The sequence below is a fragment of the Mixophyes fleayi genome, chromosome 6, assembly GCF_038048845.1.
Source record: "Mixophyes fleayi isolate aMixFle1 chromosome 6, aMixFle1.hap1, whole genome shotgun sequence".
NCBI classification, from domain to species: Eukaryota; Metazoa; Chordata; class Amphibia; order Anura; family Limnodynastidae; genus Mixophyes; species Mixophyes fleayi.
The window spans coordinates 80,875,601-80,903,490 of NC_134407.1; the positions used below are offsets into that span (position 1 = coordinate 80,875,601).

Genomic DNA, 27,890 nt, shown 5'->3' on the forward strand with positions numbered 1-27,890 from the left:
CCATGGCTTAAATGCAGCTTACATTTTTCCAAGCTGATGAACCTCAGCTCTCATTTCTCTCCCAAACTTATCATTTATTCTCTCAAAGCTTAGGGGCATATTTAATAAAGCACTATAGTGCTTTTAACGGGTCATTAAGGTCCCACAGTGTCCTCCGCAAATTTATTAAGGGGGCATCGCAGCAGATATCATGGATATCTGCTGCATGGCATTCCTCTTCGTTTTTGGGAGCAGTCACCATTCAACAGAATGGTGACTGCTCCTGGCCGCAATCTAACAAGTCCCGAAAAAACATTTTTTTCGGGAACTTGTCATGAAGCTGGCGTACATCATCCGAATTGAGGAAATCTAATGCTGTCAGCTCTGCTCCGGAGAGCAGAGCTGGACAGCGCATGTGTGGAGGGATCACATGATCCCTCCCTGTCACTCAGCGCTCTCTCTCTGCAACTATCGTTGCAGAGAGAGAGAGGGGATCTGTGTGCGCATGTCCAGTTCTTGGAACTGGACATGCGCAATTGAAGAGTGAAGAGAAGACCCGGAGACAGCGCTTCCGAAGAGGGGGGTAAGTATGATTTTTTTTATCACTGAAACAGCAGTTTTTCGGAACTGCTGTTTCTGTGCAGGGCTGTACATAAATGTGAGAAGTAGTTCAATCCTTATCATTGCGATAAGGATTGAAAACTACTTTTCACTTTATGTGAATATTGATAAATGTGCCCCTTAATCTTAGAAAGCTAAGTACTTCCTATACCTTTTGCAGGATCATTAGTAATAACCGATGGTAGTCACATAACACTGACAGTGACTAACATGAATTTTTTTTTACGAAACTGACTTGCCCAACAGTTAATGCAGACTGACCTTCATAATGACAAAAGAACTCCCTGACAAATCATGACCACCAGTAATGACGGCAGGGTGTTTTGACGTCATTTAAAATGGCGGCTGATATATCACCATTTTTAAAGTGGAAATGGTTGTCATCGAAGGTAAGTGTTAGGGTTAGGAAGAGGGTTAGGGTTAGGGACCTGGCATTGCCGCTTTAAAAATACTGATATAGCGGTCGCCATTTTAAATGACGTCAAAACACCCTGCCGTCATTACTTGTGGTCGTGATTTGTCAGCAGACTGTCGGGAACTTCTTCTGTCATGATGAAGGTCAGTCTGCATTTATTAACTGTCGGACAAGTCAGTTTCGTTAAGTTTTTGTTGTTATGCTCACTGTTGTTGCTATCAGCTCCGTTAAATCGTACTCCACCCATAATAACAAACGTACAAGGCTCAGTGCTGATTGTTGAGGCACCCCACTAATAACTCTAGCCCAGTCTCAGTATAGTCCATTTGTAAAAACCCTCTACATCCAACCCTTCAGCCAGTTATCTTCCCATGTACATACTGTCCTCCTAATCTCAGTAATTTTATGATGAAACACAGCCAAAGTAACAGAAGGCAGTAAAGATAAAAACAACACAGAAAGAATGAAGATTATGGGGCAAATAGGAAAAGCACTAACAAAACATTAGGGTTATATGTATTAATCTCAGAACCAACAGGAACAATAATAAAACATTGCCTAGATATTGTGGCTGTTTCGGAGTCATGGTGCAATGAAATCATTACTGGGACATAGCTATATCACTTTACACTTCAATTGGGAAAGAGTGAGAAGAATAGAAGGTGGATTTGCAATTCATGTGAAGGAAATTATAAGTGCTACTTTATTACAAAATATTGGAGAAAAAACTGAGGAACTTTGGATATCCCTAGAAACTGGAGAAAAAGATAGTCTTTGCAGTGGGGTGTTCTGTATACCTATAAGTCAGGATGAGGAATTTGACAGGGATATAATGGAGGACTTCACTAAAATTACATTAAAAAGGAAATGTTATAGTCATGGCTGGCTTTAATCTACCTGGCGTGGACTGGCGTGGGTCTTCTGCAATTTCCACCAGAATAAGGACATTCTAATTTTTAATTCTGGACTGGTCCCATAGTGGGCTGCCTGCACTTTCTTCCTATAAAATGTTCCTAATAGGCTGCTGAGCCAAGTCTCTCTTGCCAAGCTACAATTTGCCAGCCAGTCCCTGCTTTTTCATAGTAACTAGTCAGATTATTTGGCATAACTGGTCCCTTAAAAAAGCGTGTTGACTGTTATTAGTTTATTTGTAGTAAAATATATGGATGTTATGGCCCCCGATACTGTCTTGGTCCACCACTGGACTCTTCTTTTGTTGTGTAAGATTATCTTACATATTATATATACCTGGTACTTTCTTCTCAATCTTCAGTCTTTGTGCATAGTCCAGTCCAATTGTACAGTACGGTTTGGGAAGAGTCAGTATCTTTTTGCAGAAGATATAAACCCGTTCATACAATTCATTGGAGATATATGCAGCCTAAAGGTTGGTTACAAGAAAATAATCAATGACTGGGTTTCAGGATTAGGTAACTTTACAGGTTGTGATGCCTTCTATTGGACAAACATTAACCAAGCAAGATTTTTAGATGCACAAAGTTTATCATCAGCGATTCTTAGGATATTTGAATTAAAAATGTGTTCCCAATATCCTACTATGTTTGGGAGTCCTGCAAAATATATAAAATGGATTCAACACGAAAAAAAGATATAAAATACAAGTCACGACAGAAAACAGCCAATTCTTACATGCTTGTTCTTCTTATGTTCATTACAAATAACAGGACAAGAATAAGAAGTTTAATTAGTTTGAAGGCAAAGGTTTTTTTTGTACAAGTACAATGAGATTCTGAACAGTACATGTATATAAGGTGATACATCTAGTCAGGTTACAGAAAATATATTTCTTTTCACTGGGATATCTACCCTCACCCCAATGCAATGGGACAGTAATTACCTTTGTGATGACATACATCAGTGTGTGCAGTAAAGGTATAATGTAATGCAGGTTGTCTTCTAGCTCCGCCTATAAAGAGAGTACAGCTACTGTAACTAACAACACACCTCAAAATACAAATAAACATTGAGCTGTGTGATCTTCTGAGTTGTCACACACAAAGCTGAAAGCATTGTTATCAAAGTAAATGCAATAGAACTGGGTTGTAAAATTGTTATTTACCTCTGTTGATTTGATGGATTGTTTTGTCATTTATGTATAGACATAGAATATATGTATACATTTTCCTCATTATTGGTTTACATGTTGCAAGTAGGGTTAATCAATATATAAAGTATATATTTGTTCAAATGGCATTTTACACATAACAGCTTACTAGCATAAAATCAAAATGTATTGTTACAAGCAGTTGTTTTTAAGAAAGTTTAAGAGAGAGATGGAAGTTAAGATGAAAAGACACCAGGGCACATGACATACACCTTTGAATACTTAAGGTATTTAGACTAACTATAGCTAATAAGAGAGAACAATAAATCTGTTAGCTGCTACTATGTTTTAAATGAGCAAGAAAGTAATTTTTTTTGTTTTGTTTTAATTCAACAAAGTCTTATTGCGTAGTAGTGTGCAAATAAAACATTCTGTATAGTTTCAAAAAGAAATGAAACAAGACAATTAAAAAATGTCACGTTTTAGTAGCTGAAGTTGCCACTGACTGGTATTGGCACAACTAGACTGAGAGGCACGGAGTCTAACGTACCTCCGGTATTCACCAGGGAACTCTGCAAGGAGGTATGAGCTTGGCCACGTGAAGTGCGCAAGTTGTGGTTCTCCCACTTAGTCACCAGTGCAATGGAGTGAGACACAGGAATAACAGAACAACCGGGTACAGGCCAGCGATGTCGAGTTACAAAAGGGAAAATACAGGAGCGCAGCTAACCGACGACGGAATTACAGAACAAGCGTCCCGTTGTCTAGCAATGGAACGCAGCTGAAACGTGCATGTGTGCCCTGCAGGAGACAGAATCCGGAAGAGTGTCCCGTTGCTAGGCAACATGATGCGAGCAGGAAGTAGGACAGGCGACCGTTCCCTGGCCACCTAGGAAAAGTACGGGGATGGTGCCTAACAAAAAAGAAGATTAAAAAAAATATGCAACATAGCAAAGGGTTATTTGAATTCCCGTGGCTGAGCGTAATGTGATTTGACAAATTATGGGAGCAAGGAACAATAGGGGGTTCTTTAATAAACATGGCAAAAAGAAGAAAGCTGGGGTCATGTATCATGATGCTCTGTCTCAAGTATGCACATTTTCTGTCTTCCTTGTTTGTACATGTTTTGTTTTTATGTATGATTTGTTATACCAACTGTCCGGCGTAGCAGAGTATTTTGGCGCCTTACAAATAAATGATGATGATGCATACCTAACTCTGCTATAATTTACACTGTACAGAACTCTCATCCAGAGTAGTGGATCTGAGATACTGTAGTCTTCTAGAAAGCCTAATAAGCATTCTAGAGTATTTAATGTCAATAACTTGCTTCAAAAGGACAGCATCATGCTAAGTGTCAGTTAGTGAGATGTAGTCAACCTAAGGGGTGTAATATGTGAACATTTGTGGTGGTCTCTGGAGGCTTTGGGCAACACTTCTTTGTTAACGGGTCAATGTAATTTGCCCATGATGCCCTCAGTCTGTCAGCTATTAGGGTTTATCAGTTTTGGTGAGCAGGGCTAGGTATGATCTGACCCTACACAAACTTGGAGGGGCCCTGACAGTATTGCCTAAGGAGCTTATGACAGCTAGTTTTATCAAAATGGAAATATGGAGAGGATTTTGGATCACATGACAACATGACCGCAAACCACCTCTGGTCCCATTAATATCGTGTATGATGGTCATTTACAGGTCAGACATGCTGCATTTGCAGTGTGTGTGTGACCATCATTAAGCCAAAATTAGTTGTGGAAAAAGAGTGAATTAATTCAGAATAAATTGTTTCCAGTCTTTACAGCAGATATGTACTTATATGTATAGTTTAGGAGGGATACTGTATAATTTCTACTTTAAAATAAAAAGTTTAGTTTTTTTTAAATAATAGTTGGTAAGCACAGATTAATAGAGAATTCAGGCTTAGTGCATGTGCATTTTTTAAACAAAACAAATAACTTTACATTTGTTAAGCACATAAAATATATGCTGTGCTTCTAATAAAGTTTAAAGAACAAATGTCTACTTTTTTATTTTAGAAGGGAATCTGGAATCTGAATTCCACAGATTTTCAATTGCAAAATTCTGGACTGTTCCCGTTAAACTGGGTTACATTCAAAACTCTTCCAGGGTGCTGCAGTTACCTTTTCTGGATGAAAGGTTTTATTTGGCAAGGTCAGAGTTAAGTTCAGTGTGGAAGTTACAGCACTTACACACCAATGGGTTTCTTTACTTCTTCCTGTTTCTCAGCTAATGTTAGTGACAAGGAACTGAAAAACTTTCATATTGGCCATCCCGTAAACTAACTCCACAGCTTCCTGCTCCGCGCTTTCAGGAATAACTAATCAGCTCACAACCACCAATACCTACTACACTGGAAACCTACACTTAGTGCCCTGTCACTGTATGGAGAAAGATTCCATGCTGTGGTGACACGTGGGTGCCAAGTTACTCACTTGTTTTGTTTACACTAGAAAAAGTGACTACTATAGGCCTAATCATTTTCATGTATGTGTCAATGTGTTAGTATAGCATTGTAACGTGTGTAATTTAGTGTTCTGTGTTACGTACAGAGTAAATTGTTATTAAGGGAGGCAAGTGAGCTGTGTAGGGTATCTGTATGAGCAGTAACTTCCTTTAGGTTATCTACCTACTAGCATTGTTTCTAGTGTAACTACACCCCTTTGCGTTTTTACTAGCTTTGCATTGCCAGAACATTTCTGAAAAGCTACTTGTGCCATTTCTGTGAGTTTCAACACAGTGGAAAGCATACAAACGCTGGTAAAATGGGTTTTATAAAATGCTTGAGAGTGTCCCCCAAAGAAGGTGCTCACCTAGGAGTAACCCCTAACAACACTGTTCTATCCCTCATCACACTCTAAATAGGTAGCAGGGACTTCATATTACTATGAATTGTGCTAAAGAAGTAACAGCTATAAACTTCACTCTTACTTGAATTTAACTTTTAGAGTGTTCCTATTGTATTGTAACAATGATACTCTATTATACTAGGCTGCACTACTCCAAATAGTGGGTAATCAGAGCAGTCAGAGCACACTCCGGGGTCATAGCGGTGATGAAGGGGCACCTCCAAGATCTCTGTTTGTGGCTTCCTATTGGTATGTGTCATCACGCCCACATTGAATACATGCTGTCGCTAGTGCGGTACTGTATTCCCAGGGCTTCAATGAGAAAAAGGAGCAGCTCAGTAAAACTTTTAACATTTATCTGAAAGTGTTCATTTAAGTAATTTACATACAGGGAGGAGTAAATATATTGCATTGCTTACTGATGCGGTATAATCTTGTAATGCCTCTATCCCTTTCAGTTAACCTATCAATTCATTCTTTTCCCTCTCATTAAAGTAACATCATCAGAACAAATACTGTTCCATCTGAGGCAGATGGCAGCTATTAGAACCTAAATGTCCCAATAATTTCACACATCACAACCAATAATTGTGTAAAAATATGTATTCCTTGCCAAGAGGCTACACTCTCCAACCTACTGTATTTTAAGGTGGCTTAGTGGTTAGCACTTCTGCCTTACAGCACTGGGGCCATGAGTTCAATTCCTGACCATGGCCTTATGTGTGAGGAGTTTGTTTGTTCTCCCCGTGTTTGCGTGGGTCCGGTTTCCTCCCACACTCCAAAAACATACAGGTAGGTTAATTGGCTGCTAACAAATTGACACTAGTCTGTGTGTATCTTAGGGAATTTAGACTGTAAGCTCCAATGGGGCAGAGACTGGTGTGAATGAGTTCTCTGTACAGCGCTGCGGAATTAGTGGTGTTATATAAATAAATGGTGATGATGATGATCATCATGGTCACACTTCAATAAAATTGGAGGAGATCAAGGGATTATGGGGAAGATAAGAAAAACTATGGCAATTCTACTGAATGGTAAATATGTAGACTTAATAGCAAACCATAGAAACTATGTCCTATCAGAAAAATATTTATATTTGAGAGAGCTATATACACACACCCTACTTTTATTCAGTCATCATTTTATGCTTACATTGGAAAAATACAAAGGGGAAATAGAAAATATAAAGTTAGAGTTTACAGTTCCTTCAACAGGAGAAGTGGTTATAATTTCCCATAGATTATTTTGACCTAATTTAGCACAGAACAGTCAAATATAAGTTTAACAAACTTAACATGAAGGGCAAGTCCTAGTTTTCCATTTATGCTAAAAAGAATAATGCCTTACTGTCATGTTCATACCTTTTCCAGCTCCTTAATGAGAACTCCCACCATAATATTCCCGTTGTTTGGGTTCCGGTCCAAGCTCTTGTGTAGAGTCCACCTCAGCATTCCTGTAACAGGACATTTATTGACCATTATAAGAGAACTTCCTCAGCCTTTCAATCACTCTCATGTGTTCCTAATACATCTTATCTCATGTTTAGCCTCCACATCACATCCTATGTTTCTCCATCTACACCAGTGATAGACAACCTGAAACTCCAGGGGAGAGCGGCCCTATAACCATCACAGGGGCCACACGTCACCCTTCATCTCAGTAATAAGTTAAAACAATACATTTAATCAAAGACACACCCGTCTGTAGTATATCGCAGGCATTTAAGCAAGCTATAACCACTAATCGCCAATAAAGCAGGAAGGAGCTGGGAGCCTTAGGTGAAGGCTCAGAGGGCCGAATGTTGCCCATCACTGATCTACACCTTAAAGAAAAATTAAAATTAAGATTGTTAATTCTGAAATAAAGCTATGCCTGGCACCCTCACAAGTTTAGGAGAAACTCTGCCAACGTTTGCACTCCCATAATGTTTTAGGGTTTGCAGATAGGAGTCTAAAAATAAACTGGTATAGATACCAGTTGTCAGCTCAGATAATTAGCTGTGTTAACAGCCTGCATTACTTTTTACAACTATAACAATAACTGGAGTGCATCAACTCACTGGAGACCCCTGCTCCACCGCGTATGCGAAGCAGTGGAGCCCCACTTGGGCTTTTAGCTCCACTGTGAGAAACTGAAAAGACAAAAGCAGGGCCCTCCAAAGTGGATGGACACTCATCTGCAGACCGCCCCATTACCACCGAGCCCTGTAGTAGCCACATGGGCTGCTGTGGCAATAGTTACGTCTCTGTGAAGGTTACATCTCTGCTTTTCTTTCTTACCATTCAGCCAGGTCAAACACTATCAGTGAACTTATAATTTCTGTGAAGTTTACTGAGGGAGGGGCAATGCTCCTGCAAACGGTGCATCCATAATAAGTAATGTTGTTTTCTTTGTATCACTTTTGGCCAATACCTCCTAAAAAATAACCTGCACCTTACAGCAAATTGGGTGGTGTCCTTCGCCTGGTAACACCCACGTTACCTGAAGCTGGGTGTTTCCAAGTTCATTACATGACTTCCTCCAAGAGCTCTATGGAGTGCTTTCTTAGAGATGAACAAGAAACAGGGGTTCCTGGTGGGGGAACCTTCCTATTTGCACTATAGAGTGGTGAATGATTTGTTTTGTTTTAGAAAGGAATGACAACCTCTTTAAACTCCATACAAAAATACTGAATTATAACTCTTCTTGCCCTCATCACTTCTTTCTGCCCCCTGTTACCTGAGTCAGAATGCAGTCCTGAATGTTGACCATCAAGACCACGAAGAATCGCCTGCACCTTTTGTTGGACCATGTCTGCCTCGGTCGCTGAGAAAAACAAGGTAATTACAAATCACTGTATGCATGATCCATTCTAATAATCTATATTTTTGAGTTGCATCCAATGATGTATTCAGGAAAACCTGTCTCTGTTAGTATTTACCTCAATAGGCCTTATTCATAATGAATGCTGTGTGCACAGTTCAGTAAATGGGTGGACTGGGGGGGGGGGGGGCTTTCATTATCTTTAACTGCCACTGTTCTGCAGATGCAAAGAGGGAGAAAGAGGTAGGCAGGAGGGACAGACAAGAATCCTTTCTGCATAAGGGCCCAAAAGTTACACCCTGCCCTCTGCCCTTTTACATTACCGGTAACCAGGAACCACCAAACACCAAATCACTTGGTAGTTAGTAGGACAAGATGACTCTTCAGTGTTCTTTATTATATAACCGGATAGATGCACAACCCTACTATTCACCTCTACTGAAGTTAATGGGGGGTTCTATTTGCTACATAGAGGGGTAGGTAAAAATGAAGTGGGTTGTCCAAATGTGCACAACTCTTATAATGTTACGGGCATCATTGTAGTAAGTCAAATTTGCTTTAAATAGCTATGCAGCATTCAGAACTTCATTCAGAACTTCATTCCAAACGTTAAACTGTACAAAATACAGAACATATTTCAAAGCAACGCACATAAGATTACAACACTGATGTTGGCATTTTGTATAATGCATTACCTGAGAGGTCCATAGAGGAGGCATTTATCGGCCAGATGATATAATATAGGTTCAGTGTCCTGGAAAATCACTTATTAGCTGGAATCTTGTCAGTAGAACTGTGCGGACATGGAACATAAATGATTGTTTCTAACTTTCTGTAGAATAAAGATAAGGCGGTGCAATGGTTAGTTAATAAAATAGATTAGATTAGTCATTAGCCTTAAAAGACAGATCATCATCATGTACATGTTAATGTTTAAACATTGATCTGAAGAAAAAATTGGTCTGAAAATAAACATGTTGATCTTACAGAAGGATGGTCTATACTGGCTTTCTATTCCTAAAGATCACAACAGTTCTGTTTACTCATGAAATCATTTGCTAGTTATTCACTGAATGCTGTCATATTCCTATTTCATATACCTCTTTGTCATATACTACAAAAAAGATTTCACAAAATAATATTTTTGGTCGATATATATATATATATATATATATATATATATATATATATATATATATATATATATATATATATATAAAATATTTTTTCATATGCCCCTGAGAACATATGATTCCATGTAGATGAGCCACAGGGCCTGTTGCGGACCCCTGAGTGGAAAGAGATATTTCCAAGTGAGACCTGATTGCTGTGTATGGTGCTTATAGAGACACAGTGGGGAGTCATTTATACAAAAGAAAAAAAAATGCAGAGTGACAGCTCCTTTTAATATGCTGTTTATTTGTCTTCCAGAAGCACCTCGCATTCCGCTTTTTCAGTTGCGTTTTCACAAATGTTTTGTGCAACACTTTGTGGGAATGGTGCGTGTTAGTAACAGTTGGACCACTCTCTTCTTTAACTGCAACATTTCCATTTTCTTACCTAAAATACTGCTTCCTGAAGCATCATTGAAGTCTTAACCCTTTCAGTGCCATTGAGGTTGAAATTTACAACAATGAATGTGCCATCAACGTAAATCTTACACTGCATGATACCGGCTCCGATACCTTGGTAAGTCTCTTAAAACTTCAGACACGTGGGTTAAGTGACTCCATAGTTCTCATTACGGTCTGATCTCACCAGTGTTTCCTTTCACCCATATAATGCCCCCAAATATTAAAAAGGTATTTACATGACCACTGTATTAAAAATCAAAAATACCCAGTATAAAATATGTTTGGGGAATGAAAAAAAAATAAAAACTCATTATTATTATTCTCAGCAAAAATTACACTGAGAATGTTAAAAATGGCATAGCCTTTTGAGTTGCTTTTGGCATGGACCCCTGGCAATGAAAAGGTTAAATAACTTTAGGTACCTTTACAGTTAAAAATATTAATCTTTTATTTACATTGTCTTTTGCATCTACCACTTGAAGTTCATTATTAGATATCACCTCATAAAAGTAACTCTTGTTTTCTTGTATTTGTGGGCAGACCCTATCTTGTATTTTCCACCGCATTTCCTGATCTGCTCATGTCAGTGAGACTGTGTGACTTTTTTAGTAAATGATCCCTAATAATTACAAGTCACTTAAACAGAGAGAAGGCACTAACACTTAAATTTGTAACACTGATTTTTATTATTATTATTATTAATTTTTATTTATAGGGCGCCACTAGGTATCCGTAGCGCCGTACAGGGACAAACAAAATTACAATACAAAGGTGAGACAGCACGATACAGTAAACAAAACGCACAGTAACTCAGTGAGCACAAAGCACAGCTAGAGGGGCGGGGGAGGGGAGAGGGGAAGGTCCCGCATACGGCGGAGCCCAAGAGGGCACGGATGGCAGGGAAACCCCCAGAGTGGAGAGGAGGGAGCAAGAGGGAATGGGGAGAAGAAGGTCCTAGAAGAGGAGGGCAAGGTAGCTGGAGAGCAGAGTTAAAAGTGGTGAAAACAGGAGGAGAGATGACCCTGCTCAAAGGAGCGTACAATCTAAGGGGTGGGGTAGACAGACAGAAAGACACGAGGGAGGGAGAGAAGGAGGATAAGGGAAGGGGGGAGTGAAGGGAAAGAGGCAGAAGATCTGGTAGGGAGTTAAGTGGGAGACTGGAAGGCTTTAAGAAAAAGGTGGGTTTTTAGAGCCCGTTTGAAACTGGACAGATTAGGGCAGGTTCTGATAGAGGGAGGGATTAATTAATAAGCACTAGTGCATAATTAAAGCACCAAATATTTAAGTGTGTTGTTATTTGGTGCCCTAACATTTTACAAAATCATATTTATTCATCTACTAAATATTATTTAAAAGAAAATATCCACTTGCAATCATTCTTTTCCATTTTTTGTTTGTTTGGAAGACAATGCCACCTGAACTATTTAGAATGCAGAAGAGTTTTGCATTTAATCTAAATATCCGCTAGTGATTAGACTTTAGGAAATATCGTAAGGAAGAATACCGCAAACACCCAAAAACGAAGCAGGTTCACTATATTTTAACCCTTTCCCTTTGTACGGTTGACTCGAAACAATTGTATATGTTGGCTTTTCTTTCACTTTACTGTTGCCTGAGAATATATTTCTCAGGATTTCTTTAGGTTGCCTAATTAATATCTATTTATAAATACAATACATTGGCAGTGGTATTTCAAAGGGTCTCATACAAAATGACAGTATTGAAAGTTCTCAACACAAAAGTTTGCGAAACTATACTCACATTTCCCCTTATGCTGGTAGATCGCTAACTTGGTGATGCACCCCCATTTTACAATTCATATGTGCTGCCTCTGTCAAGGTATACAATAGACTAGCATGGCTGCTAGAAGCATTCCAGGGAAGAGCGTGAGGGATATTAACAATTCAACCAAGACTTTAGGAGAAGCACTAATACACAGAGAATCTTCCAGTAGCAAGCCAAGGGGCTGTATAGGCAGCAGTCAAAGAGAGTACTCCGGTAACAAGCCAAGAGCCTGGACAGACAGCGGGCAAAGAGAATATTCCAGTAACAAGCCAAGGGTCTGGATAGCTAGCGGGCAAAAGAGTACTCCAGTAACAAGTCAAGGGTTTGGATAGGTAGCGGGCAAAGAGTACTCCAGCAACAAGCCAAGGGTTTGGATAGGTAGCGGGCAAAGAGTACTCCAGCAACAAGCCAAGGATCTGGACAGACAGCTGGCAAAGAGAGTAATTCAGCAACAAGCCAAGGGTCTGGAGAGACAGCGGGCAAAGAGAGCACTAGTAACAAGCCAAAGGTCTGGACAGACAGCGGGCAAAGAGAGTGCTTCAGCAACAAGCCAAGGGTCTGGACAAAACGCGGGCAAATAGAGTACTCCAGTAACAAGCCAACGGTCTGGACAGACAGCGGGCAAAGAGAATTCTCCAGCAACAAGCCAAGGGTCTGGACAGACAGCGGGCAAAGAGAGTACTCCAGTAACAAGCCACAGGTCTGGACAGACAGCGGGAAAAGAGAGTATCCCAGTAACAAGCCAAGGGTCTGGACAGACAACGGGCAAAGAGAGTATCCTAGTAACAAGCCAAGAGTCTGGACAGACAGCGGGCAAAGAGAGTACTCCAGTAACAAGCCAAGGGTCTGGACAGACAACGGGCAAAGAGAGTATCCAAGTAACAAGCCAAGGGTCTGGACAGAAAGCGGGCAAAGAGAGAATCCCAGTAACAAGCCAAGGGTCTGGACAGAAAGCGGACAAAGAGAGTATCCCAGTAAAAAGCCAAGGGTCTGGACAGACAGCAGGCAAAGAGAATTCTCCAGCAACAAGCCAAGGGTCTGGACAGACAATGGGCAAAGAGAGTATTCCAGTAACAAGCCATGGGTCTGGACAGACAGAGGGCAAAGAGATTACTGCAGTAACAAGCCAAGGGTCTGAACAGACAGCGGGCAAAGAGAGTTCTCCAGCAACAAACCAAGAGTCTGTACAGACAGCGGGCAAAGACAGTTCTCCAGCAACAAGCCAAAGGTCTGGACAGACAGCGGGCAAAGAGAGTTCTCCAGCAACAAGCCAAGGGTCTGGAGAGACAGCAGGCAAAGAGAGTACTCCAGTAACAAGCCAACGGCCTGGACAGACAGCGGGCAAAAGAGTACTCCAGTAACAAGCCAAGGATCTGGACAGACAGCTGGCAAAGAGAGTATTTCAGCAACAAGCCAAGGGTCTGGAGAGACAGCAGGCAAAGAGAGTACTCCAGTAACAAGCCAAAGGTCTGGACAGACAGCGGGCAAAAAGAGTGCTTCAGCAACAAGCCAAGGGTCTGGACAGACAGCGGGCAAAGAGAGTACTCCAGTAACAAGCCACGGGTCTGGACAGACAGCGGGATAAGAGAGTATCCCAGTAACAAGCCAAGGGTCTGGACAGAAAGCGGGCAAAGAGAGAATCCCAGTAACAAGCCAAGGGTCTGGACAGAAAGCGGACAAAGAGAGTATCCCAGTAAAAAGCCAAGGGTCTGGACAGACAGCAGGCAAAGAGAATTCTCCAGCAACAAGCCAAAGGTCTGGACAGACAACGGGCAAAGAGAGTATTCCAGTAACAAGCCAAGGGTCTGGACAGACAGAGGGCAAAGAGATTACTGCAGTAACAAGCCAAGGATCTGGACAGACAGCTGGCAAAAAGAGTGCTTCAGCAACAAGCCAAGGGTCTGGACAGACAGCGGGCAAAGAGAGTACTCCAGTAACAAGCCAAGGGTCTGGACAGACAGAGGGCAAAGAGATTACTGCAGTAACAAGCCAAGGTTCTGGACAGACAGCTGGCAAAAAGAGTGCTTCAGCAACAAGCCAAGGGTCTGGACAGACAGCGGGCAAAGAGAGTACTCCAGTAACAAGTCAAGGGTCTGGACAGACAGCGGGCAAAAAGAGTACTCCAGTAACAAGCCAAGGGTCTGGACAGACAATGGCAAAGAGAGTATCCAAGTAACAAGCCAAGGGTCTGGACAGAAAGCGGGCAAAGAGAGTATCCCAGTAACAAGCCAAGGGTCTGGACAGACAGCGGGCAAAGAGAGTACTCCAGTAACAAGCCAAGGGTCTGGACAGACAACGGGCAAAGAGAGTACCCAAGTAACAAGCCAAGGGTTTGGACAGAAAGCGGGCAAAGAGAGAATCCTAGTAACAAGCCATGGGTCTGGACAGACAGTGGGCAAAGAGAGTACTCCAGCAACAAGCCAAGGGTCTGGGCAGACAGTGGGCAAAGAGAGTATCCAAGTAACAAGCCAAGAGTCTGGACAGACAGAGGGCAAAAAGAGTACTCCAGTAACAAGCCAAGGGTCTGGACAGACAACGGCAGAGAGAGTATCCAAGTTACAAGCCAAGGGTCTGGACAGAAAGTGGGCAAAGAGAGTATCCCAGTAACAAGCCAAGGGTCTGGACAGACAGCGGGCAGAGAGAGTACTCCAGTAACAAGCCAAGGGTCTGGACAGACAATGGGCAAAGAGAGTATCAAAGTAACAAGCCAAGGGTCTGGACAGAAAGCGGGCAAAGAGAGAATCCCAGTAACAAGCCAAGGGTCTGGACAGAAAGTGGACAAAGAGGGTATCCCAGTACAAAGCCAAGGGTCTGGACAGACAGAGGGCAAAGAGATTACTGCAGTAACAAGCCAAGGGTTTGGACAGACAGAGGGCAAAGAGAGTACTCCAGTAACAAGCCAAGGGTCTGGACAGACTGAGAGCAGAGTATCCCAGTAACAAGCCAAGGGTCTGGACAGACAATGGGCAAAGAGAGTATCCCAGTAACAAGCCAAGGGTCTGGACAGACAGCGGGCAAAGAGAGTTCTCCAGCAACAAGCCAAGGGTCTGGACAGACAGAGGGCAAAGAGAGTTCTCCAGTAACAAGCCAAGGGTCTGGACAGACAGCGGACAAAGCGAGTATCCCAGTTACAAGCCAAGGATCTGGACAAACAGCGGACAAAGTGAGTATCCCAGTAACAAGCCAAGGATCTGGACAAACAGCGGACAAAGTGAGTATCCCAGTAACAAGCCAAGGATCTGGACAGACAGCGGGCAAAGAGAGTTCTCCAGCAACAAGCCAAGGGTCTGGACAGACAACGGGCAAAAAACGTATCCCAGTAACAAGACAAGGGTCTGGACAGACAGCGGGCAAAGAGAGTATTGCAGTAACAATCCAAGGGTCAGGACAGACAGAGGGCAAAGAGAGTACTCCAGTAAAAAACCAAGGGTCTGGACAGACAGCGGGCAAAGAGAGTTCTTCAGTAACAAGCCAAGGGTCTGGACAGACAACGGGCAGAAAAAGTATCCCAGTAACAAGACAAGGGTCTGGACAGACAGTGGGCAAAGAGAGTATTGCAGTAACAATCCAAGGGTCTGGACAGACAGCAGGCAAAGATAGTACTCCAGTAACAAGCCAAGGGTCTGGACAGACAGCAGGCAATTAGAGTGTTCCAGCAACATGTCAAGGGTCTGGGCAGCAAGGGGCAAGAGAGTATTCCAGTAACAAGCCAAGGGTCCAGGAGACAACAGTATACACAATTTAGCAGGATCAGCAACATAGAGTAAGGCTCCTAACAGTATGCTGACTTGCACGTATCTCAAGATACACCTAATTCAAAACACAGGAGTATTTCTACGTCATGTGTATGTCATCTGTACAAATGCATATACTTGCGCCAATCGATAGTGTAGGGGTGCGGCTTGACAGTGTTAGTTATAAATTAAATAGTCAGATTACCCTGATCATGCACAATATAATGTAATGAAGTGTAATATGCGCAAGAGAGAATAGTGTCTTGACAATGTTATTAATAAATGCTAAAGTTGAATTTTCCAATTAAAGGAAATTAAACAAACCACCACAGCTGTTATTTACCATTTTATAAATCCAATAAAATTCTTCTTAAGTGACAAATAAGGAATCTGAAGAGATAGCTATGACTTGATATAATATAGCTGAGATGCTAATGAATATTGTTAGCTGAAGGGGTCAATACCCAAACAGCCAATCAAAACCAGCTAAATAATGTTGTTGGTGGTTTCATCGCATACAGGCCACTTATACCAGCATAAGATACCTATATTTAATGCCGCTAATGTTTGCCCATCCTTGTTTCACCTCAACAGCCGTAAGAATTAAGATACTTTCAAATCTAATTATAAATACAGGTGGTACACATGTGCAGTAGGTAAATGCACCCCCCCCAATAGACTTATGTCCAACTGTAAATGAGGACCATAATAGCCAAATTATATGAGATCTAGTTGTACAAGGTTTTGAGGCTGATCATGATCATCTTCTAAACAAATTCACCAACATGGCCCACTATCGGCTGCAATTTCGCAGCATTTGTGGTCAGCACAACTTAATGTATTTTATCTTAGTGAAATTCGCTCAAAAATAAATTTGAATATCTCACATAAGAAGCATTAAGATATATTGTCTGCGCTACGTATCCTAACTTTTCATTGCAGTTCTGTTAAAAATGTGGTGAAGTATTTCCCTTCCATTGAAAACCGCTAACGATGCCGCAGAGTTCAAACATTGCCTGAAGAAGTGTTGACATAAAACAAAAGGGCTAATGGCAAAGCATTAGCTGCCAAGTATTTCTTCTCCGTGAAGTGTTCCTGAAACTACCTATCTAGACAGACCACTTCTGTTTCCTAGAAGACTACAAGACTGTCACTCGGAGTCTGGCTTCTGAACGGTGTTGTACAGCTCTCAGTTCTCCTAGTACAATGGGCCTAATTGAACCTTCCTGTGGACTCAGTTAGCAATGAACTGGAAGTCCTCAGGTTAGGGGCTTTGAAAACAACGCTGGCTATATGAAACAGGCAAGTGGTAGTAGTAAAGAGAGCAGTGCTGGATAGTAATATCAAGGGAAGGCTACCCAAAGGTAAGTACTGTATAAGTACATTTTCAGGTTTGTTTGAAGTTTGTTTTTCAGTGCAGATAAATTACTTAGCTTAGTAATATATATATTTTGCTAAATATAATGCATTCTTCTGTACATGTCCTACCTTGCAGTCAGGAGATGTGGAGGCAAGGTAGTAAAAAAAACAATTTGGACGAAAACAGATGGGGCAAATACATTATTAAACCCCAAGCCCCCTTCTACACAATTACTGGGGTGGGCGGGGCTTGATTATGGGTCAAAAGGCACAATCCCTCCTACTTGGCGAGCAGGTAAACGCTCCCAGGAGATTTGCTTGTTGTTTGGAATTCCGGGTGGCATCTCCCCCTAATTTGCGAGACTACCCTACATTCCAGGAGTGTAGGCACTTTTCCACTTATAGCTTTATTTTACAAATTTGGCTAGACTCCCTTACTCCCACATGTACATTTTACTTATACATCCTTCCGCGAGATACTGCAGTAATGACTACACTATTTGTGCCTATATTTAGGGGATAAAGGATATTTTACAGATAATCAGGAAATGCCAGTAATCAAGGATTCATTCTAATACATGAAAAAAGAGAAAAGTTGAATGAATGGTTCTAAAGTGGTAGAAGGATGGACTTTCAATATTTATTTGCTAAACAGAGAAATATTCACATTTGGCAAATAACCATGTAACTTGTTTCCCTTGCAGATTGTGAACTCCTTAGGAAAGGTTCTTCCATTAGATTATTAATCTGAGGTCTCTGGAATAAAGCCTCACATTTTTCTCTGGAGTATAGTCTCTACAAGTGTATTTTATTAAAATCCATGTGTCTGACTGTGCGTAAGTTTTACAAATAGGAAGCTCTGACAAACAATGTGAAATAGCAGGAAAGCAAATATACATCTCTTGCAGCCAGGAAAGAAAATGTCTGATCAAAGGTAGAGGGAAGTTTGGTTTTTTTCTACTCAAAAACAAATCTACTAAAGATATTGCAACAAGTGCTTTAGGTTCCTGTTTGTGGTCTAAAAATATACAAATGTGTATGAAGTGGTTTGCAAAGGAACTTGATACACCGCACTGGCTGCGTAATACAAGACAAAGATAAAAAGTCTACGAGTTCATTTAGTTCTCACATAATCTGATACTATAACTGTAGCTGTAAAAAATATTTTATATGTTGCATTAGAACAGAGGTAGACAACCTGTGACTCTCCAACCGCTGTGCAGCTACAAGACTCAGCACACCCTGGACGCTTTAATGCTGGGACATGTAATTCCACAATAGTTGGAGGACCACAGGTGCCGTCCTATGTAGTATAGGGTGAACCACACAACAGAGGGCCTGGCCACTCACACTCTACTAGTGCAATATTTAGTGTAACAACCTCTCCCAATACCACCTTCCAGGTGCATACTGTCATGACTGACAGCTATCCGCACTAACAATCAGTAAAAACATAGTAAAATAGTGAAAGGAGGACAGGAGAACATGTGCCATCTTCCAGACATTAATATACCACGTATAAAAGAGACAAATGATGATTATGAGTCACCATAGGCATAGAAACCACATTCATACCTTTTATGATCCTCCTTTACATGCTATTACTATTTTCACTTTTAGAGGAATGTTGGTATAACCTAACAATCTGTCTGTTAACAATGCTGTCCATCTGAAAACTTTTATATAGCCGTCAGTGATAAATGTTTACATGGGTTGGAAATCATAGATGAGCAAAATACAAATATGGCACCTGAAGAAATTTGATTAATCAACCATTCAATCACAGAATTACATTTAAGTGTGTAACAGTACAGGAAAACCCTTCACAAAATGCTAAATATTAGTTTACACCTTCAGAGGTTCCTTTTTTTTGAAGATACCCATTTTTTCTGCAGTGAATTTAGTATTTAAAGGGGTGCTACTTTGAAATCTACAGTCTGAAGTCTTCACACACCACCCCCATTATTTGACACCCTACTGTCAAGAGCTTTCTTTTCAGGCTGTCTGAGGTTAAGAATTTAGGTGTAGATTGCACTGGGGATACAATATAATTGGCTGCGACAGCTATACTTTTACTTGGGGTCACCACGAAAATCCCTCTCACCCCTGTGCTTGGGCCGGATTAGCAGTCATACAACTGGTAGTAAGTGCTCCTGAAGTAGAATGAACACCGTGACCTCTGGCAGCCAATCAGTGAAAAGAGAGAGGACTTGTAACCAGTTATAGTGCATGATACAAGCACATCTATTAGTCTACATCAGTGGTAGTCAACCTGGTCCTTACCGTCTACTAGTGGGTGATTTAGCTTTCATGGTGGGCGGTGGGTTTTTCAGCAATGCTCCATATTGCTAAGTGTAGAAACAGGAGCACTACGCTCCATTTCTGTGGCAGCCCGATCCCCAGTGGTCTAGTGGTAGGAGAAAGTGGGGTAGGACTCCAGTGTTCGAAATGCACTACTGAAACTGGTCTACACTATCATCTTAAATGTTCAATCACTCTGAGAGACAGGTAGGAGTGAGTAGTACTGGGGCTAGGGAGGCCTATGCTGTTTTACCAACAGCCTGTTCCCTGCTGGTTAAAGCATTCTCAATCTGCTTTCCATTGATATTGAAGCTCTGAAAGGTGAGCTGCTAACTGAGCACCGTCAGTGCTCCTCACAGTGTCGCATTGAAAGCAGTCAGTTAGAGCTAAATCCTAGGAGGCTGTCACTACAAGTAATTTTTATTATCCTTTATTTATAAAGCACCAGTATATTTTGCAGTGCTTTACATTGAGATCATGATACAAATTAATTACATGCTATCACATGAAACAGAAGGTAAAGAATGCCATGCCCAAACGAGCTTACAATATAAGAGGTACATAAGATAGCAGGATAACAACTGTAGCTTATGGTGAGTAAAGTGTACGTGGAGACTATAACTGAGAAGCATTATCAGCCACTATTAGTAAAACAGCCATTAGCACCTGGCATTTCTGTGTGATATAGTTGGAATGAGGAGAGACATGAAAGATTAACTAGTCGTTGTAGAAATCTTAAGACAGTCAGCTGCTGGCAACCAAGATTTTCCTTCACCATTTATATTTCCTGAACCTCCTTCCGGGTCTGTTTCTAGGGAAGGCTTTCACTTTCGTGCTGCATTTGCTCTCTATAAACCACAATAAAGCCCATTGTCAGCTCTGCAATAAAAGATAGCAATGTGACTTACACTCAGCTCACAGATGCTGCTTGAGGCACTAGCAGCAATGGCCCTATTGTTCCAAAGCGCTAAATGGGTGTAGTCCGAAGAGGTACTGTTTTTCGATCAAGAATGCTGGGACATATTGAATTATTCCTCCATACAGTTTCTATTTTGCAGACCCAGAAATGGGCATGGCCTCATGAGAATATGGGTTTGGTTGGCAGGATCTGGTTGTGGTTTTGGCAGATGCTAGGAGAGGCTTATTGTATACTGATTTTGCTTTTTAAAACGTTGTGATGTATGTACAAATGGTTCTACTGATACATATACTTATTTCACTACAGCCTACAATGGTCCCAAATTTCATTGAGACAGTATCCATTCCCTATGGCCATAATTGTATGGTTGGAAAAGAGATATGACACTGTAAAAATAAAGCCATTTTGAGTGAATTTGTGTATGATAAGGATAGGGTGTTACATACCTCATGCAATTCAGTATAAAATACTCATTAATATACCGTAATCATTAGCAGATGTTCCTCACATGAAGTTACACATTTTTAGTGTTTTGTGCACTTTAAGTTGGTTGTTATCCCTATGTAATTTTGGGATCGTATTTATGATACCACAAATATCAACAGATAACCAAGTCAGCGCTCAAAGTCCAAAATCAGCTAATAACCTCAAATGGAAATGGTCTAAACTCACTATCTTTACTTAAACAATACAACTTCTCATTAAAACTCAAGATTCACACCCAAGAACCAGCTGTTAGAATCTAGCTTGTTTGCAAACTCTTACAGTGGTGACAGACAAACGTGCCAACATTCCTGATTGTATGACAGTTTAAGCAACACCCCCGTCCCCAAACCACTACATCTTATACCGAAACCATGCTTTAAATGACCAAGGACACTCCCCTATTTCTGGTAGGCCATGCCCATGGTCCCAGGGAAAGCTCTAACCCTATCAATGTCCAGATGAGTCATTAAAGATGCACTCCACCCATGGCAATGATTTCACTACCATTCTTCTACTTTTCTAATCTCTACTTTATGCCCCACCAAGCTTCACCTGTGGCTCACCTCTTAGAGAATGGGTATCGTGTGTGAGTCTGAGAGGTGTTTTGTGGTGGCTGAGGGTTTCATGCGCATATGATGAAATCTGAAGGGTGTTTTTTTAGAGTACCAGTGGGATCTATTCTAAAGGCACGTGATGTCTCTTTCTTTGGTTAAGTGTATTTTTTAAATTATTACTAAGATAAAGGGTCATGTGTGGCCATTTTGAAGGCTAGAGGAGCTTGCATGAGTTTAAATGTACAAGGTTGCCCATCACTGCTCTAGCTGGAGTCCCAGGGCTACATGCAGCCCTCTTTGACGGGTTCATCTGTTATTTTCACAGCCAATATCAAGAGATTGCCGCCTGTTTGTTTCTTACACTCCTCTCTCCAAGAGGCAACCGAGATTGATTTGCTGGTTCTTTATTATAGAAATGAGAGAGCCCCTGGGGAAAAAAAAGCTGCATATAGCAGCCAGTTAGGGGGAGAGCTTATTAGTAAAATCCTTTTTCCATTAGTTAGTGGTGCAGTTTTAATATAAAGTTGAAATAAATTCGAACATCCGGTTCCATCATCCATGCGTGGAGTCACTCTGCGTAAGGTTCACAAGATATATATAATCAGACTGGCTAGCTCCTGCATTTTTAGCCTGAAGTAGCTAAAATACCGTACAAGGCACTTCAATAACATCTATTTTACATCATATTTTCCAGATATAATTCTGTGACTCTGTTTTTTTGTATTATTGCACCATATCTTACAGAAGTTTGGTTATGTTAGGCAGTTGCCGGGCAGCACAACTGCTCATTCAGGTTTTATGTTATTCTGTTTTGTTCTTTATCTTTCTTTATATTAGTTATTTGTTGCTTGTTTGATTTTCTAAAGAATCACCACCATTCTCTATTCCAACAACTGTAATATTTTACTGTCCTGCTTCTGGATACTAATGGAAACATTCTGGTGTTTAAGGCATATTTCTCATATTTTGGTGGGGAAGGAATTTTTTTCGTCTTTTGGTTCAGGGATAAAGTTATTAAGTATTCTTTGTACATTAATATGATTCCGGGGGTGAAATTTACCTACCTTACTAGGAGGCATAAAGTCAGGAAACGGAAAAAAAATGTTTTAGGTGTCAACAAACTTGAATCTGATGTGACCTTTTTACAGGAAACTCATTTAATCCCTAGAGTTTGAGAAACGATCTATGCAAAAACAAGTAGCTGCGGCTTATGCCTCTTATACTTTAAAATAAAGAGGGGTTGCTATTTTATTAACAAAGAATGTTAAATACTCATTCCACAATAGATATATTTTATAGTTGAAGTGTAAGGAAAAATAATTATCTATGATAATTATTTACTCCCATGCTTTTCTGCACTGTCTTCCTTTCCCTGATGACAATCCATCTATTTATAGGCCTCCCTGACTCTGCTCAGAAATTCTATGGGTCCTCGTAAAACAAATAAAGAGGTAACTTATCTTACTCAACTTAATCTTTTGGGTATTTTGGAGATCTTGACACCGCGATGAGCTAGAATACACTTGTTTCTCTATGGCTCATACTACTCAAGTAGAGATTATTATCTTATTTCCACAAATGTGGCTGGGAGAGTTAATTTGGTTATTTCAAATCATGACCTGGTTTGGTTTGAGGTTGAGGTGGCTAGGGATGAGGGAAGCTATAAAAACTGGGGAATATTATTTTATCCTATGGAGGAGTGCTAGAAAATGTGTAGCAGAACTATACTAAGTAACTAAGAGTGCTTAGATTCCACTATACTTTAGCAAAGGCTAAATTATAAGGCAAAATAATCTCTTTTGTCAATAAGTATAATAAAACTAATACAGTGCCTATGTAACCACAAAAAGAGAACTTACTGAAGCTCTTCTGAAAATGATGATTACTTCTGCGACTAGAGCACTGTATCAAAAAAGAAATATATTAAATCTCTTGCTACCAAATTGTAAAGACGTGTTTGTTGCCTAATATGTTATAAAAAACTAGACCTCATTTAAATATAATAGCTACTCAGGACAAACGGCAAATTATGCCACGAAGGTAAAGGAATATTAAATAACAATGTGACTTTTATAATTGCAGCCTGGTAGATCAAGGAAAGAAAATAGCTATTTACGGCAAAATAAAATTTCCGAACAACTGGTGATAACTGACAGGAGAGGTAGATAAAGCCACAAAGATAATTGAAAAAACAAAAAATCATACTGGGGAACACTTACAACAATAATTAATGTTATTCAAAGACAACTGATTGCACCACAACACTTTAACATGACCTTTATATAAATCCTCCCTAAACTGGATCAGAAACCCAGAACTTACTTATATGCCATTATCCTCACATATGTGTCAAAACAGTAAACTCTAAAAGCAGCAGGTAAAAATAGTGTATTTATGCCTATACACTGAATCAGATACATCAGTAGATGCATCCATCTCTGCACAAGTAGCATATGCAAACGGTTTAGGTCAGGCATATCTATTTATACCCAGCCAGGTCATAAGCACAAGAAAAGTGTATTTACATTTGTTCTGACAGTGAAAAACACAATTACTATTAAGTTTGATTTAAATCATACTTGCCCACTCTCCCAGAATTCCCAGGAGGCTCACGAATTTCGGGGAATCCTCCCGGACTCCTGGAAGATTAAGCAAACCTGCGGCATTTGCCGAATTTTACGGCATTGAATGGTGGGAACTGGGCTTATGCGCGTCATTAAGCCCTTCCCCCTATATTCAATGCCGTGAATTCCTGCATTTTATAGTGGGGACGGGACAATGGTGACGCGGCTATGTCACCACAACTCCTCCTACCCACCAGTCACATGACTGCTCTCCTGGATCTCCCAGGGGAGAAATTTCTATAAGTTGGCATGTATGATTTAAATGAACAAAATAAAACGTTATAATACACCAAGGGGTAAATGTATCATACCCTTTACAGGGTTTCCCTTTACAAGGCAGCGCCGCTTTAAATTTAAGCTGCGAAGACGCCGAACGCGGGAGTTGACAAAACCGGGGTATGATACATTTACCCCCAAGTCTAAACTACCTTATAAATGATAGTAGCAAACTATTCTAAAATATGTTTACAAAATAATATAATATAGGCACGAACAAAGAAGAAAGCTTCGGAGGTGGATCAGACAGTCACATGCGGCTAGCTAGTGCTGGAACCATCATCATCAGTGTGTATTTGCACCAGCTCTCAGGCACCTGTAATTGATATCGCTACTGACAGGCATTTCCCTGTGAGTCGGCCTCAGTGTGCAACTACATGAAAACACCATTACTACATTCTTCCATCCCCCGTTTCACCTTTCCAAGTTTAAGAAGGCAACTACCTAATCTGCATACGGACATAGACATATACTGGTTTTGTGGACTGTTCAAATTTGTGTATTTTACGCTAAGCAAATGGGTGTACACCAAACTCAGCTCTTTAGTGTAGGGTTTCAGATTCTCACTAAACTCTATGTAGAAAGATTACAATTGAAATTCCCTTCTATTATTAATAAAGACCAAACTGGGTTTATTTGAGGAAGAAATTCCATATCAAATTTCAGAAACATGCAACACTTTAGTACATCTAAATTAATTATCATTATCACTATCATTAGCTGTCAAAAAAGGCTTTTGCCTTTACATCATTTTATCACCTATAATCAATCATTCAATTCAGAAAGATTCAAAAAGCTTTCCATATACATTTGTGCAAAATCTAGCAACTATCTACTCTAGAACCATAACCTAAATTGTGGGTAGTGGATTACATCAGCTCTCTTTCAAGTGTGCAGACCTACAAAACAGAATAATTTTGGTAGTGTTAAACTCTAAATTGATAGAATTTGAACATGTTACATAAGGCAACTATATCCATATAAAGACAGAAAGTACCCTACATCAGTCTCTAGGAACTTCATCCCGATCTACTGAAAAAAAAAAAAAATGTATTTAGTATACAGCAGAGATAATGTTGTAAGAACAAACCTGGGTGAGACGGCTGTTTTGTTCTCAGAATAAATTGGTTGTTATTTGATTAGATGTAGTGTGTTCACTTGTGATGTAGATCTCGAATGACTAGCTACTTTGAACGTGGAATCAGCCATAACAAAACACCAGCTCCATCCATATTTTGTAAAACTGATCACAGTTCCAATCTGCATACAAACATTAATAATACTAATTCCATAGTGCAACCAATGCACCCACAACATCTTTATCTTCACAAGAGAAGTAAGGAATAAAAACGTATATATCTATACGATTCAGGCTTCAAAAATCACTACTTGGTACACTTATGCTCAACCTATTTACAATCGACTGTCTCTACTAAAATATGTTCCTATCATGTCATTTGAAATCACATATTTAAATGTCTATTACCATGTCATTGCCATATCTATGGATCCAATCTCTTTAGATAGCATGTCTAATTAGACACCACCTGCAACAATTCACTTTAATGGTAAATCTTAAGGACAATCCTCCCCATTAAGAAGCAAACTATCTTCAGATGGTGTTATCTTTTGCAGACAAGCTCCGAAAATCTTTGATTTTCCGGGAAGCTGACCAGAAAAGGTAGCGACATTAAAACTATTTCAAGGCAGTTACAAAGAATATGAATTGTAAGTGCAATGCTGAATCTCTAAAATAATTACTTTTAACAGTATTTAAATTTTGTGCGAATTTTCCTCTTTATAGGACACATCATGCTGATGGAGAGCCACAACAAGCAATTCCAGTATTAACTGTGAAGTTACAGGACATCCCTCTGTAAATGCATTTATTACCCTACTTGTGGATAATGCTTCACTGCACTATTACACTATGCAGTGTTTTTCCCTTTTACTTTCATATATCGAGCATGTGAAACAGCAAGTGTCATCATTTGGAACAAAGGTTCATGAAGAAGGACCAATCGGAGATCCTTGTACCCATGGGTGTGGACAAACCAAAAGCCCCTTCCCCCTGATTTTTCTATCGTTGGACAATCGCATCACTTTACATCTAAAATTATTGAACTACTGATTGACATTAGGACAATTATGGACATGAAGCATATGTCCATACATGAAAAAAACAGACAGTATTTAACTTATGTGCAAAACAGAAAACTAGTTTGCACCCCTTGCATTGTAACATGGTTTTGTCCAGGAGACTTAAATTAGATTCCTAATGAATCAAGCCCTAGAAATCTAACCTAAAAACTACATTTCTAGGAAATTTTATGTCTGCTCCTCAAAGAGACAGATGCAAAATTAACTTTACCCCAGTATTTCGTGAACAACTACAGAACTCTAAAACAATGGACTGAAATATATTATTTTCCCTAACTTTGCTTGTCCTGTTCAAATGTTATCTATGCAACCAAATTAGACACCTAGAAATGTACTACAAAAAAATGGAAATTTTCTGTGACATCCAAAAAATCCAGAATATCTTTTAATAAACTACAGTCATGTAGAGCTTCTTCCTTTTCAGACTTATTTAAGAGTTGACTAACTAACTAACTAACAAATAACATTTTACTAATCCCTTACATAGGCTGGGTATACACTACAGGTGTTTCCCCCGATTATCAGGCCAATTACATGATATGACCGTTTGGCTTGATATCACATTAGTGTGTACACTCCAACGATAACTGTTCCAAAGCATATTGTATCGTTTGATTTTATAAACGGACATAATGGATGTATTAGGAATCAAGGAAAGACAAGGCACAGGAGATTGATGGAGAAGGAACCAGGGGGTCCAGGTTGAATGGTATTTGGGTAAAGTGTTGTTCAGGAGAGCAGTGATGTACTCCAAAGAAGAGACATACGAAATGTGGTTAAGCAGCTCAGTTCTTGCGGGAGAAGCGGTCCGTTTCCATGTCCTTACTATTAGTATTCTGGAGGCTTGACATATGTGAATAAACAAGCGATCAATAGGTTCACTGAGGTGGGGGACATGCTGGTTGAGTAGGAGTGTCAGAGGATTTCTGGTGACACGCCTCCCAGTGGCCTGTCTAATGATATCTAAAAGCAGATCCCAATAGTTACGAACTACTGGACAGTCCCACCATATTTGAAAAAGTACCTTTAGCACACACAGAGCCTCCAGCATCGTTCGGACACCAGAGGGTACATACAATTGAGTCTTTCAGGAACCAAATACCAGCGAGAATATATTTCCTGAATACCAGCAAAAATGGAGACCTTGGCTATCTGGTCATGAATGAATGACCACTCCTCTCTGTCCAAGGAGACCCCGATATCACATTCCCATGCCTCCTCATGAGATTCGAGTGTTGGTGAGGTCGGAGCAGTAATTGATTGATACAGAATCAAGATATTACCTCTGCAGCCAACTGAGTAGATGCAGTTGAGCTCAAATGGTGAGAGTGTGCAGAGTTTCTTGGTTGAGAATGGATAAATCCCCAGA

At 40.2% G+C, this 27,890-nt stretch overlaps 1 protein-coding gene across 3 annotated transcripts in view; it reads right to left on the reverse strand.

Moving 5' to 3' along the window:
• The window catches only part of PIK3R6 (phosphoinositide-3-kinase regulatory subunit 6), an 86,229-nt gene that overhangs the window by 28,060 nt on the left and 30,279 nt on the right, over positions 1-27,890 (reverse strand). For all 3 annotated transcript variants that reach the window (XM_075216946.1, XM_075216947.1, XM_075216949.1), the window contains exons 2-6: positions 9,445-9,581; positions 8,666-8,752; positions 7,309-7,400; positions 2,874-2,942; positions 2,264-2,396 (exon numbers count right to left, since the gene is read on the reverse strand). In XM_075216946.1, coding sequence (XP_075073047.1) covers positions 2,264-2,396; positions 2,874-2,942; positions 7,309-7,400; positions 8,666-8,752; positions 9,445-9,457 — 394 coding nt within the window. In that variant the 5' untranslated portion in view covers positions 9,458-9,581. The remainder of the gene's footprint in view (positions 1-2,263; positions 2,397-2,873; positions 2,943-7,308; positions 7,401-8,665; positions 8,753-9,444; positions 9,582-27,890) is intronic.